This window comes from Dipodomys spectabilis, unplaced genomic scaffold (genome assembly GCF_019054845.1).
Source record: "Dipodomys spectabilis isolate Male_0828 unplaced genomic scaffold, ASM1905484v1 ptg000201l, whole genome shotgun sequence".
Taxonomy (NCBI): domain Eukaryota; kingdom Metazoa; phylum Chordata; class Mammalia; order Rodentia; family Heteromyidae; genus Dipodomys; species Dipodomys spectabilis.
Window position 1 is genome coordinate 2,190,963 of NW_024870878.1, and position 18,865 is coordinate 2,209,827.

At 43.4% G+C, this 18,865-nt stretch overlaps 1 protein-coding gene across 7 annotated transcripts in view; it reads left to right on the plus strand.

The window, feature by feature from the left end:
- Positions 1-18,865, plus strand: part of Aplp2 (amyloid beta precursor like protein 2) — a 101,069-nt gene that overhangs the window by 20,903 nt on the left and 61,301 nt on the right. For 4 of the 7 annotated variants that reach the window (XM_042696183.1, XM_042696186.1, XM_042696188.1 and 1 more), the window contains exon 2: positions 3,568-3,716. In XM_042696183.1, the coding sequence (XP_042552117.1) occupies positions 3,612-3,716 (105 nt within the window). In that variant the 5' untranslated portion in view covers positions 3,568-3,611. Of the gene's footprint in view, positions 1-949; positions 972-3,500; positions 3,717-18,865 lie in introns of those variants that run through there. The other 3 variants (XM_042696185.1, XM_042696187.1, XM_042696184.1) reach the window with 3 other exon arrangements.

An 18,865-nucleotide genomic window follows, 5' to 3' on the forward strand; every position in this document is an offset into this window, starting at 1 on the left:
ACCAGCAAAAAAAAAAAAAAAAGATTCTTGAGGACTTTTCTGCCTGGGTTGGCTTTCAATTAGCATGCTTAGATCTCAACCTCCTGAGTAACTAGGCATTAGTGCCAAACTAGAGCTTGTGTGTGCATGCGCGCGCGCGCGTGTGTGTGTGTGTGTGTGTGGTGGGGAGGGGTCATGGGGCTTGAACTCTGGGCTGGGTGCTTGTTATCCCTGAGCTCTTCAGCTCAAGGCAAGCCCTCTACCACTTGAGCCACAGCACCACTTCTGGTTTTCTAAGTGGTTAATTGGAGATGAGAGTCTCATAGACTTTTCTGCCCAGGCTGGCTTTAAACCATGATCCTCAGATCTCAGCCTCCTAAGTAGCTAGGATTACAGGTGTAGCCACCGGTACCCGGCCAAGCTAGTGCTTTTTAAAATCAACTTTGTAGTTGATTCTGAAAAGCATCCTGACTTTGGAGCAACTATCCTAGTCAGTTTATCTCTCTATGTTATGCACAGCATTACATAAATTTGTGCAAACAAATGGAGAATGCAGCTCATATATATATAGAGAGAGGAACATGAATTTTGCTTCCCTGGAAAAAAAATAGATGCACATATGCTAAGTACACATGGAAGATAATGTTTTAGAAGTATACTTCATTCTTTTTTTGTTGTTGTTGTTGTGGGTTGTGGGGCCTGAACTCTGGGTCTAGCTCTTCTGTCCCCCAGCTCTTCAGCTGCAGACTAGTGCTCTACCACTTGAGCCTCAGCCCTACTTCTGGCTTTCTCTGCTTATGTGGTGCTGAGGAATCGAACCGAGGGCCTCATGCATGCAAGGCAAGCACTCTACCACTGAGCCACCTTCCCAGCACCTATACTTGATTCTTAAGACTGTTGTTCAGAAAGAAGATTTGTAGGGCTTTATTAATTTTAGGATAGAAAATTTACTAAAATGAACATGCCATACTTGTTTGTTTGTGTGTGTGTGTGTGTGTGGCTTGAACTCAGGACCTTGATTCTGGCCCTTAGCTTTTTCAATCAGACTAGGTGGCTTACAACAACTTGCCCCTCAGCTCCACTTAAGGGTTGTTTTTCTTTTTTCTTTCTTTCTTCTCTCTCTCTCTCTCCTTCCTTCCTTCCTTCCTTCCTTCCTTCCTTCCTTCCTTCCTTCCTTCCTTTCTTTCTTTCTTTCTTTCTTTCTTTCTTTCTTTCCTTTCTTCCTGGTGGCTTTTTGGAGTTAAGTCTCACAGATTTAGTTCCTGTCTGGGCTGGCTTCAAACTGCAATCCTCAGATCTCAGCCTGAGTAACTAGAATTATAGGCTTGAGCTACCCATGTCCAGCAGAAAATAACATTCTTTTTGTTGTTGGTGATCACGGGGCTTGAACTCAGAGTCTGGGCACTCTGGGCACTGCCTCTGAGCTCTTTTGCTCAAGGCTAGCACTTTGAGCCACAGTGCTATTTCCAGTTGTCTGGTGGTTGGAGATAAGATTCTCACAGACTTTCCTGCCTGGGCTGGCATGGAACTTTGATCCTCATATCTCAGCCTGAGTATCTAGGATTCTAGAGCCACTGGCACCTGGCTGCTTTTCACTTTTGCAAATTCACTTTTCATTAACTCATATAACTTGGTGAAATGAAATATGCTTCTATAGTCACATTTAATAGAGAAGGAAGTCCTAAGCAATGAAGAAATTCGGCTATTGTTATTAGACTGTGTTAGTCAGCTTCATTTGCTATAACAAAATACTATATATCAGGTGGTTTAAACAACAGGAATTCATTTCTCACAGTTCTGAAGGTTGGGAAATTCAAGATCAAGGTGATGCTTTGGTTGCTCAGTGATAGCAAACTATCTAGCCTGTAGACAGAAGGGAGAGAGAATGGAGAGACAGAGGAGGGAGAATGGGAGAAAGGAAGAAAAGGAAAGGAATGGGACAAAGAATACTTCTCTGGTGTTGTCTTTGTCTCTACTTATAAAGGCACTAATCTCATGATGAGCTCCAGTGTGACCTCATCTAAACCTAATTACTTCATGACATCTGTTCACAAACAAACAAAAAAAAAAATTGTGGGTGGGAGGTGTCAAAATTCAGAGCTAAACTCAAACCAGTTTCAGAACTAGGACTAACAGCCAGGACACTGAACAAACATTTGCTGAGGCCTCCACTGTGAGAGGTGCTGCAGCCTGACACACCCAAGTCTGGTCAGTGGTATAATAAGTAATAATAAAAAGGGAGGGAGTGTCACCAAGGGAAACAGCCCTCTGAGTGTTCTGAAGTGGATGGAAGGACATCTACATGAGGAGAGAACAGTGAAAATGTTTGCATAGGTAGATACTGAAGGTTGGCTCTGCAGGCATGGAACAGTATTAGGAAAGGCTGAGTGATGGAAAGGTGCCCATAGTCTCTGAGAGAATGAGGCAGAGCCAGTTTAACCACAGGGAACTGCTCACGTAGAAGCAAGGCGCAGAATATGACAGAAAAATACTGGGGCTCTTAATGTCTCGCTCGGTTCACTGAGTGGTCCATGTCAAGTTTCCTGGGGATAAAGACCCTATTCTCTTATTAGTTGAACCCAAAGAAACTAGTCCAGGTCTCTGCAGGTGTACATAAACAAGACGCTACTGAAAGGACACAAAGCCAGGGAAGCCCTCTGATGGCCAGGCACCACCCTCCGGGTGCTAGTTGTGACACGGGCAGCAGACAGCTTTCCCAATGAGTGGAAATACAGGGTAGCCAGAAAAAAAGAGAAAAAGCAGGTCTCTTTGCTAGTTATCTTAAATGGAAGAAAATAAAATCGGGATTTGTTTCCTAAAACACAGGAGGAAATGGGCCTGGTCTTTCAGCTCTGGGTCTCACACCCCTGATTTCCAGGCCTGGGTTGCGGCCAAGAACGAGTAAGGATGAAGCCTAAGGACCAGTGGTCAAGAGCGAAGGTTCAGGGACGGGGGAAGGGCGAAGCAGTTTGGGGGTGGGGAGCATCCCGTGCTGGGGTCCCCGGAGCAGAAAGGCTGCCTGATTAATCCCCCTCCTCGGTCATCGGTTCCAGGCGCCTAACCGTTTATCTTGTTTTCAATTAAGACTCGTTTTCTCCTCCTCTCCAAAAGGGCGGGACCCAAGGATTCTGAAAAAATACCCCGAAGGGGCGGGAGATCGGGGTGTGCCAGCATCTGAAGGCTGCAGGCGGGTGGTACCCGCGCCAGTCTGACAGATAACTGCGCGTGTGCGTCCGCCCCCACGGTGCCGCGGCACACCGCCCACCCCGCGCGCACCCCGCGCCTCGCGACCGCAGGGTCCAGGGCGGGGGCGGGGTCGGCGACGGCTGGGGGCGGGCCGGGAGGGGGGGCGCGCGGCAAGGCCGGCGGGCGGAGAAAGCTCTTCCATGTTCCGATTGGGCCTCGGCTGATCAATGGGCGGTGTCTTGGGACAGTTCTACGGGCCGGCATTGGGTGTCTTAGACAGAGGGCGTGGTTTTGTGAAGTCAGTTCCGGTTGGTGTAAAACCCCCGGGGCGGCGGTGAACGGGCTTCAGATGCTTCTGGGTCGCGGTGTGAGCCGCGTCTCTGCTCTCCTGTCTGTGTGTAGTGGGGTGAGCTTCGGATCCCAGCATTAGAGCGACCCAGCTAGGGATGGGGGCCACTGGGACCGCGGCCGCTGCGGCCACGGGCAAACTCCTGATCCTGCTGCTTCTCGGACTCACGGCGCCTGCTGCGGCGCTGGCGGGCTACATCGAGGTGAGGACCGGGCGGACGCCGGAGCGCCGTCTCCTCTGACCGCTGGGGCAGCGCGGCCTGCGATCCGCGGGATCTGCGGCCGGCGGGGCTGGGGGCGCGGCGCGGCGGGGTCCGGCGCTGCGGCTGGGCTAGCGCGCCCTCCCCCTCCCGCCCCTGCTTGGCGCAGTGCTAGTGCTGGAGGTCGGGCTGCCTCCGTCGCCGCAGAGGCCAAATGAAAGGCGTCGGGGGCTGCGGGCTGCGATGGGGTGCGGGGGGCGGCGGGCAGCCTCGGCCGACCCGGCCCCCAGCCCGCCCTCAGGCGCCGCCGCATCCTCCGGGGACCTCCGAGTCGCCCTGACTCCCGCCCTGCCCTCCCCGGGGACGATGCTGCCCGGTGCTCCCTGCGGCCCCGCGGGCGTTCGGGTTGCTGCCTTCCCTCCTGGGGGGTCGAGGGGAGGCCCGCCGGGACCCTCTCGCTGTCTCCCGCGGCGGCCGGGCCTTGCTTTCCGGCTTCCACCTGCCGCCGGCGATGGGGGCCAGGTGGGCCGGCGCCGGAGGGGTTGCAGCCGGAGCTCCGGCCCGCGGCGAGCCCAACGCGGCGGGGTGCCTGCCTCCCCGCCTCCGCCTGGGCCGCGGCCCGGGTCGGATGAAATGGGGAGCGGTGTCTCCGGTGCTAGCCCTTTTGGGGGAGGTGGGGTGGGGGAGGGCTCAGCCGGGAGGACAGGTATCCCCGAATCCGTCGTGAAAACTGCCTTCTCGGCCGTACTTCTTGGGCGTCCGGATCTCTGCAGCGGTGACCCCCCCCCCTTCCGCCCCCCGGTAAACATCTTTGTGCCGCGGGGTGGCGAGGTGGCCCGGCGCCCGGGCGGTTGGCGGGAGTTCAGGCGGCTGGGGAAGGCTTGGGTGGCGGGGGTCGGGCGCCAGATCGGGTCCTGCCGGGGTCGGCACCGCACTCTCCCCCGGGGGGCCTCCGGGAAGACCTGGGAAACTCTCGGGATCGTGCTTGGACTGTTGGCCCGGAATGTGTGTTTCTGGTGTAGTTCCTTTTTTGCGGCGATTCGCTCTCTTTAAACATCACTGTTGGTTTTTCTGCGTGTGGAGCCAGGTTTCAGGGAGACAGGCATCTGGATTTGATTAAATCGCCATCGCCTGACAACTTTACAATGAAAAAAAAAAATAAAGCCCAGTTTAGGATGTGTTCATTTATGCAAAATGGATAACTATTTCCACCGGTAAAATACATCTAATAAGGGAGGGAAAAACCCCCCTCAGACCAAACTCCATAAACCTTTATGATCATCCGGCTTAAAGCTGTGTGACTTGGAGAGTGCGGGTGGTGGAAGAGTTAAATTTTCAGTGGAAGTAGTTAATGTTTATATACGCGGGCTTTTAGACAGATTATTTCAGGTTCCACACAGTGGGTAGGGCTGTGTTTGTGATCCCTGGTAAGATGTCGCAGGAAAATGGCTCTGTCGGAGGGATGGGAAGGGAGGAGTGGGGTGGGGTGGGGGGGAAGGTTTTGGAAAAGGATTCTATCTGTATGATAGAACTTCATCTTCATAGATCAGACCTTACTTCATTTTCCAGTGAGGCACAGTTAATTCCTAACAAAGGACTTTTTTTAAAGAATGTGTTACTACACATGCCTACAGAAAACAATACCAGTTAGTTGTTGTGGATTAAATTTGATAGCCACACACTCTTCTGTTGAAGTCTGCTGAACAATTTAAGATGTAAACATTTCTGCAAACTGCTTTTAAGATGCTATTTTATGGTCAGTAATGCCTGTTCTTTGAAAGTATGTTTTTGTCATACAAGTTATTTTTCAAGAGCCTTTTCTTTTTCTTAGCTGGCAGAATTCACTGTATATAATTTAATTTGTTGTCAAGCAAAGGATTGCTTAAGCCTTAATTTAGATGAGAATGGCCTAAATCAGGATGTCTTTGGGAAGGCCCTTACTGAGATTAGCCAAGGGGATTCTAGCCAAATCCCTGTCAAGCTGCTTGGCACAGAATTATTGATTGGAGGATCTTTAGTGTTGTTTGGTGTTGACTAAATTAATCTCTCACACCTGTTTAAAAAGAAAACCCCACCTCTCAGGGTCACTTCCTTTCCTCTCTTCAATCCAAGGCAAGTTCTCTTGTGTGCTTGCTCCCATTTTGGAATCACAAGAATATGTGCACAAAAATCCTTCACCCTCCATAGTGGATATTAGTCTTCTGAGTCAGAACTTGAATTTGTTCTGCCACATCTGAAAGTAGGAGCCATTTGTTTGCCAATTTTCAGGAAACCCAAATTAAGTATGGCAACTGAGGCAAAGGGAGAGAAGTCTTTGTGTTCGTATTCTGAGAGATGATATGGAGATGTTTAATGTACCTGGGAGAAATACCTTGGCAGTACTTCTGTCCTGTGTTTAAAAGTCTGTTGGGGTCTGGTGCCAGTGGCTCATGCTTGTAATCATAGCTACTCAGGAAGCTGAGATATGAAGATCAAAGCTCAAAGCAAGTCTGGGCAGGCTGAGACCCTTCTCTCCAATTAATCACCAAAAAACAGGAAGTGGCACTGTGGCTCAAAGTGATAGAGTGCTAGCCTTGAGCAGAGAAAGCTCTTGGACAGTGCCTCGGCAGAGTTCAAGCCCCCACATCAAACCAAAAAAAAAAAAGTCTGTAATAGGATTAACTGAGGTGCTTTCACCCTCCCTCCCCTCAGTCCTGAGGCTTTTTGTTGAAGGCTGGTGCTCTATCACTTGAGCCAAGTCTCCACTTGTATCTTTTTGTTGGTAAATTGGAGATAAGAATCTCAGACTTTTGTGTCTGAGGTGACTTTGAACTGAGTTCTTCAGTTCTCAGCCTCCTGAGTACCTAAAATTACAGTCAATGCCTAGCCTTGAACCTACTTTTTAAACTTCGTATGAAAATTTAGCTTCTGAAGTGAGATGCAATGTAAAGTTTAAAATACATTTAGATTTTAAAGACAGATTAAAAGGTAAAATTGACATCTATTTTTTTTTTATATCTTATCTATATGTATTAGTGGGACTTAGAGCCTTCTGCTTGTTAGGCGGGTGCTCTACCACTTGAGCCAAACTCCCAACCTAGAAATCTCCATTTTTATATTGATTGCAGTGAAAAGATATTATTTTAGACATTTGACTAAATAATATGTGTGAAATCCTCCAGTTTTTTAAAGAATAAGGCTAATGTAGCTACTAGACTGTTTAACTGTGCATATGTGATGACATTATATTTCTGCTAGACAGTACTGATTTCAAGTTTTTCATGTGTTAATAACAATGCAGTTAAAAAGAAATATACAACTATATGTTTCCCAATAAAGTCTATCTCAAAGTTGGTCCAGCATGATCTTCAGTGTTTGTTGTTTTGTTTTTGTTTTTGCCAGTCCTGCGGCTTGAACTCAGGGCCTATCCCTGAACTTCATTTACTCAAGCCACAGCACCACTTCTGGCTTTTTCTGCTTATATGGTAATGAGGAATAGAACCTAGGGCTTCATGCATTCTAGGCAAGCACTTTACTACTAGGCCACATTCCTAGCCCCAATTCAGTGTTTTTTGTTTTTTTTTTTAATTAAGGAAAAAAATGTTAATTTTTCCCTGTTACTCTTAACAGTTAATTTCTATTTCTATTTCTCTCTCTCTCTCTCTCTCTCTCTCTATATATATATATATATATATATATATATATTTATTTATTTATTGGTTGTGGGGCTTGAACTCTGGAACTCTGGGCCTGAGCTCTGTCTCTCAGTTCTTCAGCTCAAGGCGAGCGCTCTACCACTAGAGCTACAGCACCACTTCCGGTTTTATAGTGGTTAAGAGTTTCACAGACTTAACTGCCCTGGCTGGCTTTGAACCACGATCCTCAGATCTCAGCCTCCTGAGTAGCTAGGATTACAGGCGTGAGCCACCGGCGCCCGACTTTCCTTTATATTTAGAAATAACAAAGCTTATAAATAATGCCAACTTTGTGTAAACAGTTCTAATAGCATTTACTCACATTCACCATTAACATTTCCCACATTCATGATTTATTTTCATAGGTTCAGGATGGCAGGGTTGGGGGAGATGGATTGGAAGATGTTGATCAATGTTACAGAGCCCTGGGTTCAGTCCCCATTACTATGCTAAAAATAAGTTGCTGTATCAGTCTCTTATCATTGTATTTTTGCTAAGGGATATAAAAGTAGGTTATGAACATTATTCCCTTTACCCTGAAAACTTTAGTAAAGACTAAAAGATACTTTCTTACACAGTCTTGTACTCTGTGTGTGTGTTTGTGTTTGAATTCAGGGCTTAACCTTTTCGATTTTTTTTCCCCCCCTTAAAGTTGACATTCTATTACTTCAGCTGACCACTTTCTCTACTTAATAGTTTTTTGCTAGCTAATTGGAGATAAGATTCTCTGGGGTTCGTTTGCCTGGTCTGGCTTTGAACCTTCAGCCTTAGATCTTAGCGGAAGTTTAACGTTGGTAAAATACTTCAGTGAAGCTCAAGTGTCCTGTCTTACATAAACATTTTTTTTTTTTTTGCCAGTCCTGGGGCTTGAACTCATGGCTTAGACACTGTCTTTGAGCTTTTTTTTGCTTAAGGCTAGCACTGTACCACTTGAGCCTCAGTGCCACTTTCAGATTTTTCTGTTTATGTGGTACTGAGGAATCCAATCCAGGGCTTTGTGCATGCTAGGCAAACACTCTACTACTAAGCCATATTCCCTGATTTTTTTTTTTTTAATGCCAGTATTGGGGCTTGTAGGACCTAGGCGCCGTCCTTTAGCTTTTTAACTCAAGGCTGGGGACTCTTTCTCTTGAGCCATACCTCCACTTCTGGCTTTTTGCTAATGGGCTTTTCCTGCTCTGCCTGGCTTGGAACTAGGATTCTCAGATCTTCTGAGTGGCTAGGATTATTAGGTGTGAGCCATTGGCACACAGGTAGCATGGGTATTAGTAAAGTTATTAAGCTATTGAATACTTAGCAGTAACATATACAAGGTTATTTCTTTATTTTTAGCATTTTTGTGGTAATTCATTTGAACTTGGGACTTCACACATGCAAGGCATGTCTCCAGCATGGTTATCTATTTTTCCTAAATACAAAAATCACATTTTTTTACTTGTTTGATATTGTTTATAGAAAAGAAGACAAGGGCTGGGAATGTGGCTTAGTGGTAGAGTGCTTGCCTAGCATGCAGGAAGTCCTATTCCATTCCTCAGTACCACATAAACAGAAAAGGCTAGAAGTGATGCTGTGGCTCAAGTGGTACAGTGCTAGCCTTGAGCACCAAGAGGCTCAAGGACAGTGCCCAGGTGCTGAGTTCAAGCCCCAGACTGGCAAGAGAAAAGAAATTGGAAACATAATTTTTCAAGATAGTTTGTATTATTCACTCTGTGAATTCTCAAGCTTTCTTATTTTTGTTTCTGAGATTCTGTCTCAAACAAACTATACTCACAGTATAGCTCAGGCTGAACTTGTGATTTTCTTGTGTCTCTTGAGTGCTGAGATTACAAGTGTGTGTCCCCATACCTGACTTGCACTTTTCATTTTAGAATAACAGAAGAAAAAGTCTGTAGGCTATGTATTCACATGGTAAGAAATTTTAAAAAATACAAACAAGTGAAAGTTAAGCCAAAGTCATATCATCTAGGGAAATATCACTATAAACATTTTCATGGTGTTCATCCTTCTAGATAGGTACAGAATTAAAATAGCACATACTAAATTAAAAAAAAATATATAGCACGTACTGCCTAGTGCCTGTGGCTCACACCTGTAACCCTAGCTACCCAAGAGACTGAGATCTGAGGATCATAGTTCAAAGCCAGCCCAGGCAGACAGATCTTAGAGACTCTTAACCTCCAATTTACCACTAAAAGTGAAGCTGTGGCTCAAGTGGTAGAGTACTAGTCTTGAGCAAAAGAGCTCAGGGGCAGCACCCAGGCCCTGTGATCAAGCCCTAGGACCAGCACACACAAAGTTGGTACTATTTTTTTTCTCCAAATATAGTGTGTGTATATATATATAATATATATTATATATATATAATATGTTTTTTTCGGGGGGGGGGGTTGGTTGTGGGACTTGAAATCTGGCCTGCTTGCTGTCCCTCAGCTCTTCAGCTTAAGGCTAGTGTTCTACCACTTGAGCCACAGCACCATTTCCAATTTTCTGAATGGTTTATTGGAGATAGGAGTCTCATAGGCTTTCCTGCCCAGGCTGGCTTTGGGCCACAATTCTAAGATCTCAGTCTCCTGAGTAGCTAGGATTACAGGCCTGAGCCACTGGCTCCCACTTCCAAATATTTCTTTATTGAGGTTAAGTGACTATATAAAGTTTCATAGTACTGTTACATAGTTATACTTTGCTAAAGTCACAAGCACATTTTAGCCTTCATAATGATCACTATCATCTTAATCTACAAAGCTTATAAACTCTCTGAACTTTAACAATAAAACTATTTCTTACAAATCAGGTGATATGTACATTTCTTTTGCTTAGTATCATCTGTTTCCTCTTACTATTTTAAATTGTCTTCAAATGAGCTATAGAGATAAAAGTACTCTTTCTTGAAGTGACAAAAGTTACAGGTAAATTTTTGTACAGTAATTGTAGTTGCTGTGGAGGGGCCAGTTAAGAGAGAATTGTAAATTGCCAGTAATTCAATTTTTGTGAGCTGTTCTTCAGTGAGATAAACTAGGTTGCTGTGAAACTTAATTATATTTGGTATACTGTACCTTGGTTTATGGCTTAAGATGGAAAGTAGACGGGGTAGCTGCATTGAGATAGGAATAGGACCCAGTTCTTTGTATCTAGTACAGGTCATAATTACTTCTACCATGGGATTTTATTTCAATTATTTTGCATGGGCCATGCACATTAATGATACAGAAGCCTTCTATCAATGAGTTATAGTTGATTTCTTTTTTAAATGAAGTCATTTAGATATAACTAATTTTTTTATGAAAAGGTTAGAAAACTCACTTTTAAAAATTTGTTATTCATACAACTAGAATTAACCTATTGTGTGGTTCTGTGCTAGACATTAAATTGTAGCAGTAAACATAATGTGGATAGTAGTACTCTACAAAGTGTTCTCACATGTGATGTTGAGTTTCAGAGGTTCCCAAGTGACTCTTAATAGGCAAGTAGAGGAAAAACAAAACAAAACTGTAGCAACAGTCTGGTAAAGTAGGCATTCTTACCCTTACCCGAAAAGGGAGTCAGCAGAGGCCAAGGGTTGAAGGTTACATGGATTGGCAAGGGTTATTTCAAGTTCTTTGCTTTTTCCTTCCTCTGTCATGGTGTTTTCTAATATTTACTGTTTGCCTGTAAATTTCTCCTCACTCTTGTTTACATTATCTTTCTCACTATTAAAAACTTGATAAGCCAGGCACTGGAGGCTCATGCCTGTAATACTAGTTATTCAGGAGGCTAAGATCTAAGGATCATGGTTTGGAGCCAGCCCAGGCAGGAAAGTCCTTGAGACTCTTTTCTCCAATAAACTACTCAACAAAACTGGATGAAGCTGGGGCTCAAGTGGTAGAGCCCAGGCCCTCAGTTAAAGCCCTAGGAGCTGCTTAAAAATAAGCTTGACATTAGGAAGTGGTGGTTGTTGCTCAAGTGATAGAGGGGAAAATGCCAAGGGAGATTGGAAGGCATTGAGTTAAAGTTCCAGTACCAGGGTGCACAGTAAATAAGCACACACAACCTAATATGAATATTTTCTTTAAAAGGAAGTAGTTTTGTGCAGAAAATAATATATGGTGAACCAATGTGTATCAAATGTGACAATGACTGTAGGGTATAACTGCAGAGACTGCCATTTTACATTTTCTACTTTTTAAAAAAGACAAAACAGCTTTTTATGCCTTTTTGTATAGTGTGCAAATTCTAAATACTAAACTTGTTTTGTCTTTGTATTCTGAGCCCCTTCTCCCTAAACATAGACATAACCTACAACCCAGCCATACCACTCTTAGGTATCTACCCTGAGCAACAGGACCCAGGGCAAGAACACCTGCACTTCTTGTTCATTGCTGCTCTGTTTACAATAGCCAAGATATAGAAACAACCCAGATACCCCACTACGGATGAATGGATCTAAAAATTGTGGTACCTATATACAATGGAATTTTACACAGCCATTAGAAAGGAAATGGATGGAACTAGAAGAACTAGAAGAAGAAATCATGTTGAGTGAGATAAGCCAAGATCAGAGAGAGAAATAACGCATGGTCTCCCTGATATGCAGATGTTAGATTCAAAATGCAATGAGATTGGACAAAGTATACAGAACTAAAGATACCCATACTCAGTGAAACCAAAAGAGGACAGTCCTGGGAGAGTAACACTAAGTTGTAATACCCAAGCACCTCTTCATATGTGCATAAAATAATATACAGACTGAAAAGTATCCTTAAGACAAGAAAACTAAGGACTTCTTAATTTATCTTATTGTTTTTAGATGACTATATTCTTTTTTTTGGGGGGGGGGTCCAGTCGTGGGGCCTGAACTCTGGGCCTGGGCACTGTCCCTCAGCTCTTCAGCTCAAGGCTAGTGTTCTACTACTTGAACCACAGCACCACTTCCGGCTTTTTTCTTTTTGCTTATGTGGTGCCGAGGAATCGAACCCAGGGCCTCATGCGTGCAAGGCAAGTGCTCTACCACTGAGCCACCTTCCCAGCCCTAGAAGACTATATCCTTTACCTCATATATGGTTTGTACATGTGCACATCTGAGAGGGAAGCTGGAAGGAGGGCACAGAATCAGTGGAAAGCGGGTGAAAAAATATAGCAGAGGGGCCCAACAGCTATACTGGACACTGATGAAAATGAACTAAGCAACTCAAGGGGAGTGATTGGGAGGGAGGGAATGAGAGAGAAGAGGAAACAGCTGATCCTAAGCAAAAGGAAAGAAAAGTACATACACCCAATTTGGAAGAAATAGTCTTATTATTAAAGTTGGTAGAGTAAGCTTTGTAGATTAAGATGATGATTATCATTATGAAGGTTAAAAAGACAAAACAGCTTTTTGTGCCTTTTTGTATAATGTGCAAATTCTCAATAGTAAACTTGTTTCATCTTTGTATTCGGAGCCCCTCCTTCCCTAAAAAAATTCAAGAGAGCCAGGTAGAGTGCCTCACGCCTGTAAATTCCAACTACTTAGGAGATATCGATAAGGAGGATCTAGGTTCAAAGGCCAACCCTCGGTAAAAGTAAGCCAGACCCATCTCAATCAAAAAGCTGAGTTGAAATGACAAAATTCTAATTCCTATTCTCAAGGGTTCAGTTAGAAGATGTTTGTAACTCATGCTGATCCATTGGTGCTTAGAGTCCATTCTTTTTTGTTGTGGGTTTTTGTCTGTTTGAGCCAGGACTAGAACTTCCACATACAGCCTCTTGCTCTTGCTTGGCTTTGTTCAATACCAGATTTGTATGACTGGAGCCTCACCTCTACTTCTGTTTTTTTGTTGCTTAATTGGAGATTACAGTGGACTTTATTTATGCTTGGTCTGACCTTGAGCCTTGGTACTCAGATCTCAGCTTCTTGAGTAGCTATGATTACAGATATGAGCCACCCAAGTTCTGCTTGAAAAGCCTGTCCTTTACCAATCATTCACATTATTTCTTGGGCATTTAGTCTTTCCTCAGATTGTTGAAGAATGGCGACTTGCTTTGTGGATATATATTTGTGTCTAATTCACTGTTACATTTTTGTGCCAGTACAGGGACTCTTGAATTCACCAGAAGTTAATTTAACTCTTGACTTTGAGGTGGAGGTGTAGCATACCCATTCATGTTTTTAAAAAACCTGCTCAGGCCGGGTGCCCGTGCCTCACACCTGGAATCCTAGCTATCCAGGAGGCTGAGACCTGAGGATCTCGATTCAAAGCCAGCCCAGCTGGGAAGTCCATGAGACTCTTACCTCCAATTAATCACCAGAAAACCAGAAGTGGCGCTGTGGCTCAAGTGGTAGAGTGCTGGCCTTGAGCTGAAGAGCTGAGGCACAGTGCTCAGGCCCAGAGTTCAAGCCCCATGAACAACAGAAAACCCTCAAACTTGCTTAGGCTTTAATTAGTTATCATAGTTTGTTTATCAATAAAGTTAATTATTTGAACATTGTGATGATTTCAGAAGATAAGGATGTGATGATATTTGAACAGTAAAGATGGTCTTTTTTTTTTTTTTTGGCTGGTCCTAGGGCTTGAACTCGAGGCCTGGGCACTGTTCCTGAGCTTCTTTTGCTCAAGGCTAGTGCTGTGCCACTTGAGCCACAGTGCCATTTCTGGCTTTATTGGTTTATTGGAGATGAGAGTCTCACAGCCTTTCCTGCCTGGTGGCTTTAAACCATGATCCTCAGATCTCAGCTAGGATTACAGGCATGAGCCACCAACGTCTGGTGAGCCTTTTACAATTTAAAATAACAAAAGAAAATAGTGTACTCTACTTGCACAATCACCAAGAATAAGAACATGGCGGTATCTTCTTTCTCTTCTCTAGAAGTAAGTATTGGCCTGACTTAAAGGAATTACTCCTTGCCTTTATAGTTTTGCCAACCAGGTTTCCTCACTTTCCTGTTTGTTTTTTTTTTCAAACTCTTGCAAATGAGATCATTCAGTATGTATTCTTAAGTATTTGATCTGTTTAACTAAGTCTGTCCCGGGGCTTGAACTCAGTGCCTGGACTTGTCCTTGGACTTTTTGCTTAAGTCTGGTGTTCTACTACTTGAGCCACAGCTCTACTTTTGGCTTTTTGGTAGTTAAGTGGAGATAAAAGTCTCATAGTCTTTCCTTCCTGGACTGGCTTCAAACTTTGCTCCTTAGATGTCAACCTCCTGAGTAGCTAAGATTGCAGGTGTGAGCCACCAGTGTCCAGTCTGAACATGTTTTTGAGAGTTGTTTGTGTTCAATATAGATGCAATTTGTTTCCATTGTTGTATTGTGAGAATAAATTACAACCTGTTTTGCCAATAGATATTTGAGTTTTTTCCAGTTTGAGGTTATTAAGATAATGTTCTCTCTGTGGGTTGTCTTTGCACTGCTTTGGCTGTTTGTTTTCTTGGATACTGAGGATTGACCCCAGGGCCTCTAGCATGCTATACACATGCATGCACTACTTAGAACCACATTCCTAACCTCTTACTCTATTTACTGATGTCTTTTGAAAATGCTGTTTGTTCTATATTGATATCCAGTCTAAACCCTTCATTATCAAGATTGTCCATTTCCCTTCTGCTTGACTCTCATAAATCAAGTACTTCTACGCATGAATCTGTGGATTTCTCTCTTATCATTCTTACATATTTTGTCTTATATTGATCTTTATGTTTGGGTCAGATAGTAAGATTTCACATTTACTAGATTTAATTCTTTTTAAATTGGTTGCATCCAGTAGTATTTTAGTTTTCCCTTCCCCTCTCCTTCCTTCTATCCCAACCCTTGACATCCCACACACACTCACACTCAGGCACACACACCCACACACCCAGCTGTAATTTCTGATACTTTTTTTCTCCTTGTAATTAATAATTTCGAACTTGCTGTATCTTTCTGAAATAAAATACTTTCCTTCTTTATTTCTAGCAATATTTTACTTAGTTTGTTACCCATATACTAGATGTATTTTTTAACTTAGTAAAATATCGTCTTTTAATTGGAATATTTGATCCACTTATACTCAATGCAATTAATATATTTGAGTTTCCTGGTCTAAATAGAAAATGAATTCATTCATTCATGAATTTGTGTGTGTGTGTGTGTGTGTGTTGTTGGTCATGGGCCCTGAACTCTGGGCCTGGGCGCTGTCCCTCAGCTCTTCAGCTCAAGGCTGGTGATCTGCCACTTGCTGCTTATGTGGTGCTGAGGAATCAAACCCAGGGCCTAATGCATGCAAGCAAGCACTCTACCACTGAGCTACCTTCCCAGCCCTGTGAGCGTGAGGGGGGTGGGTGGGGATGGGTGGGGGTGGGTGGTTAATTGGAAATTCAAGTCTCAGGGACATTCCTGCCCCAGCTGGTTTTGAGCTGTGATCTTTGGATCCCAGCCCTGAACAGCTAGGATTACAGACGGAAACCACTGGCACCCAGTTATTCGTGAATTTTTTTTACAGGCTTTGAAATGGGAATCATCCTGTCTCTGCTTCCATGCTAAGAATACAGACATGCACCACTGCCATGCTCAGTGTCAACTTTTTTTTGGGGGGGGGAGGGAGGGGCAGTCATGGGTTTGAACTCAGGGTCTGAGAGCTGTCCCTGAGCTTTTCTGCTCAAGGCTAGCACTTTACCACTTGAGCCACAGCTCCACTTCTAGTTTTTGAGTTGTTAATTGGATATAGAGTCTCACAGGGACTTTGCTGTCTGGGTTGGCTTTGAACCACGATTGTCAAATCTCAGCCTCCTGAGTAGCTATCACAGGTGTGAGCCACTGGCGTGCCCAGCTCAACTTTTTTTTTTTATTGTGAAAATACTGTACAGAGGGGTTACAATTACCTGGGCAAGATAATGAGTACATTTCTTATCAAGCATTGTAGCCTCCTCCAACTTTTTTTTTTTAATGAATGTTTATATAATAGGCTCACTGAGAGTAGTTTCTTTCATAATTTTAGAAATTATATCCTACTTTTTTTATAGTCTACTTTTTTCTGATTAATTTTGAGCTTTTTTATTGAATCTGGTTTTCAGAAATTTTATTATTATTTACTTCTATGTAAATTCTTTTTTTCCGTCTGTGTGCTTGACCTGAGGCTTTAACTTCCGGTCTTGGCATTATCCTTGAGCTTTTTAAAATTTTACTTTTGCTGAAGGCTAGCCACAGGTCCACTTTTGGCTTTTTGGTGCTTATTGGAGGTAAAAGTCTCAGATCTTCTTGCCTAGGCTGACAGATTTCTTCAAACTATGATCCTCAGATCTCACTTTCATGAGTAGTTAATATTACAGGTGAAATTCGTTGAATCTGTATTTAAATTTCTTGTATCAATTTTGGAAAGTTCCTAGACTTTAAATGTTAAAATAATTAATGTTGGTTTTGCCCAATTTTTCTTTTCTGTAGTACCCCAAAAGTCTTAACACATTGTCTCTGTATCCTCTATAATCCTCATTTAATGATTTTCTTGTGATTCATCTTTCTTACAGTTTCTTCAGCTCTGTCAATCTACCAGTCCATCAGTTGACTTTGTTGTTTTCTGTTATTGTGGTTTTGAGTTTTTTTTTCCTGGTCATAGGCTTGAACTCCCAGCCTGGGCGCTGTCCCTCAGCCCTTCAGCTCAATGCTAGTGCTCTACCACTTGAGCCACAGTGCCACCTCCAGCTTTTTCTGTTTCTGGGGTGCTGAAGAATCCAAACCAGGGCCTCATACATACGAGGCAAGCACTCTACCACTGAGCCACCTTCCCAGCCCCTACAGTTTTGAGTTTTATAATTTAAAATTGGTTTTAATTTTTGTCTAGATCTTAGCTGTAATTCTCAATCTTGTTTTTGGTGTCTTAGAACATGGTAAGAATAGCTGAAAAGTCTTGTCTAAAGTTCTGGCACCTAGGGTCTCTGTATTCCCCCTATTGTCATTTCTGCTGGTTTTTATTCATTTCATTTTTTTGGTCAGGTTTTGTGTTTGTTTTTTTTTATTGTGAAAATACTGTACAGAGGGGTTACAATTACATGGGCAAGATAGTGAGTACATTTCTTATCAAGCATTGTAGCCTCCTCCTTTGTTTACCCTTCCCAAGGTTTTGTGTTTTTTTAATTGTATGTCAGGCATTTTATATGTATGGATGTTCATATATTATTAATTCAAGGCCTAAAGCTAATTTTATGTTCTGGAGACCAATTTTTTTTTTTTTTTTTAGAACTTCAGGACACTAGTAATAAAGAATCTTATCCTAATTTGTTGGATTAGGATCACTGGAAGCTGAGCTACAGCCTCGGTGAAGTCCTGCCAATTTCTACTTTACATTTTCAGGTTCAGCTGCATTTGGTATCAAATCTTTTAAACTTTGTGTCTTTAAGCAACCTCCCTTTCTCTTTAGCCCTCTACCTCATGCCCTTTCTCTTTTAGTCCTTTTATTTTGCCAAAAGCACCAGTGAGCTCTTCCAGTCTTCTTTTTTGTTGTTGTTTTGTTTTTGTTGATCTTGGGGCTTGAACTCTGGGCTTGGGCACTGTCCCTCAGCTCTTCAGCTCAAGGCTAACACTCTACCACTTGAGTCACAGCTCCACTTCGGGCTTTTTCTGTTTATGTGGTACGGAGGAAGCTAACTCAGGGCCTCATGCAAGGCAAGCACTCTACCACTGAGCCACCTTCCTGGCCCTCTTCCATTCCAGGCTTCTAACTTCCCCAAAGAAGTAAAGTTTCATTCATCTCTCTGGGCCTCTATCTTTCCCTGTGTACTATTATGCATGGCAACCTTTGACCCTGTTTTACATTTCTACTGCTTTCATGAAAGCATTTTACCATCTAAGTAAATAATTGTTGCTTTTTTCCCCCACTCTCTTTAAGACAGGTTCCCTTATAACCCAAGCTGTCCTTAAAACATGATTCTCCTGCCTCAGCCTTCTTCATGCTGGGATTACAGGTGCTATTTTCTTTTACCAGTTTTCTTTTCTCTACATCATTATTTCTCAGAGAAACAATCCATTTTATTTATAGTGAATCACTTTCCAGGCCAAACTCATTATTGTTTATTATTATTATTATTTTTGTCAGTCCTGGGGCTTCAAGTCAGGAGCTGGGCACTGTCCCTGAGCTTCTTTTTGTACTCTACCACTTGAGCAACCACAGTGCCACTTCTGGCCTTTTCTGAGTAGTTTGTTGGAGATAAGAGTTTTATGGACTTTTCTGCCTGATCTGGCCTTGAACTGTGGTTCAGCCTTCTGAGTAGCTAGGATTACAGGCATGAGCCTGACTAACGTTACTCTTAAATCACTTCATTGTTTGGGGCTCCCCTCCCATTCCTGCCCTCCCTCTATTTTTTTCCTCCTTTTCTTTCCCCTCTTCCCTCCTCCCCCTCCTCCCTTCTCCTTTTCCTCTTCTCTTCTCCTCCTTCTCTTCCCCTTTCCTTTCTCCTCCCTTCCCTCTCCTCCTCCCATCCCCCTTCTCCTCCTCTTTTCCCCTCTCCTCCCCTCTCCTCTTCTCCCTGTCTGAGTAGCCTAGACTAGCCTTGATCTCTTG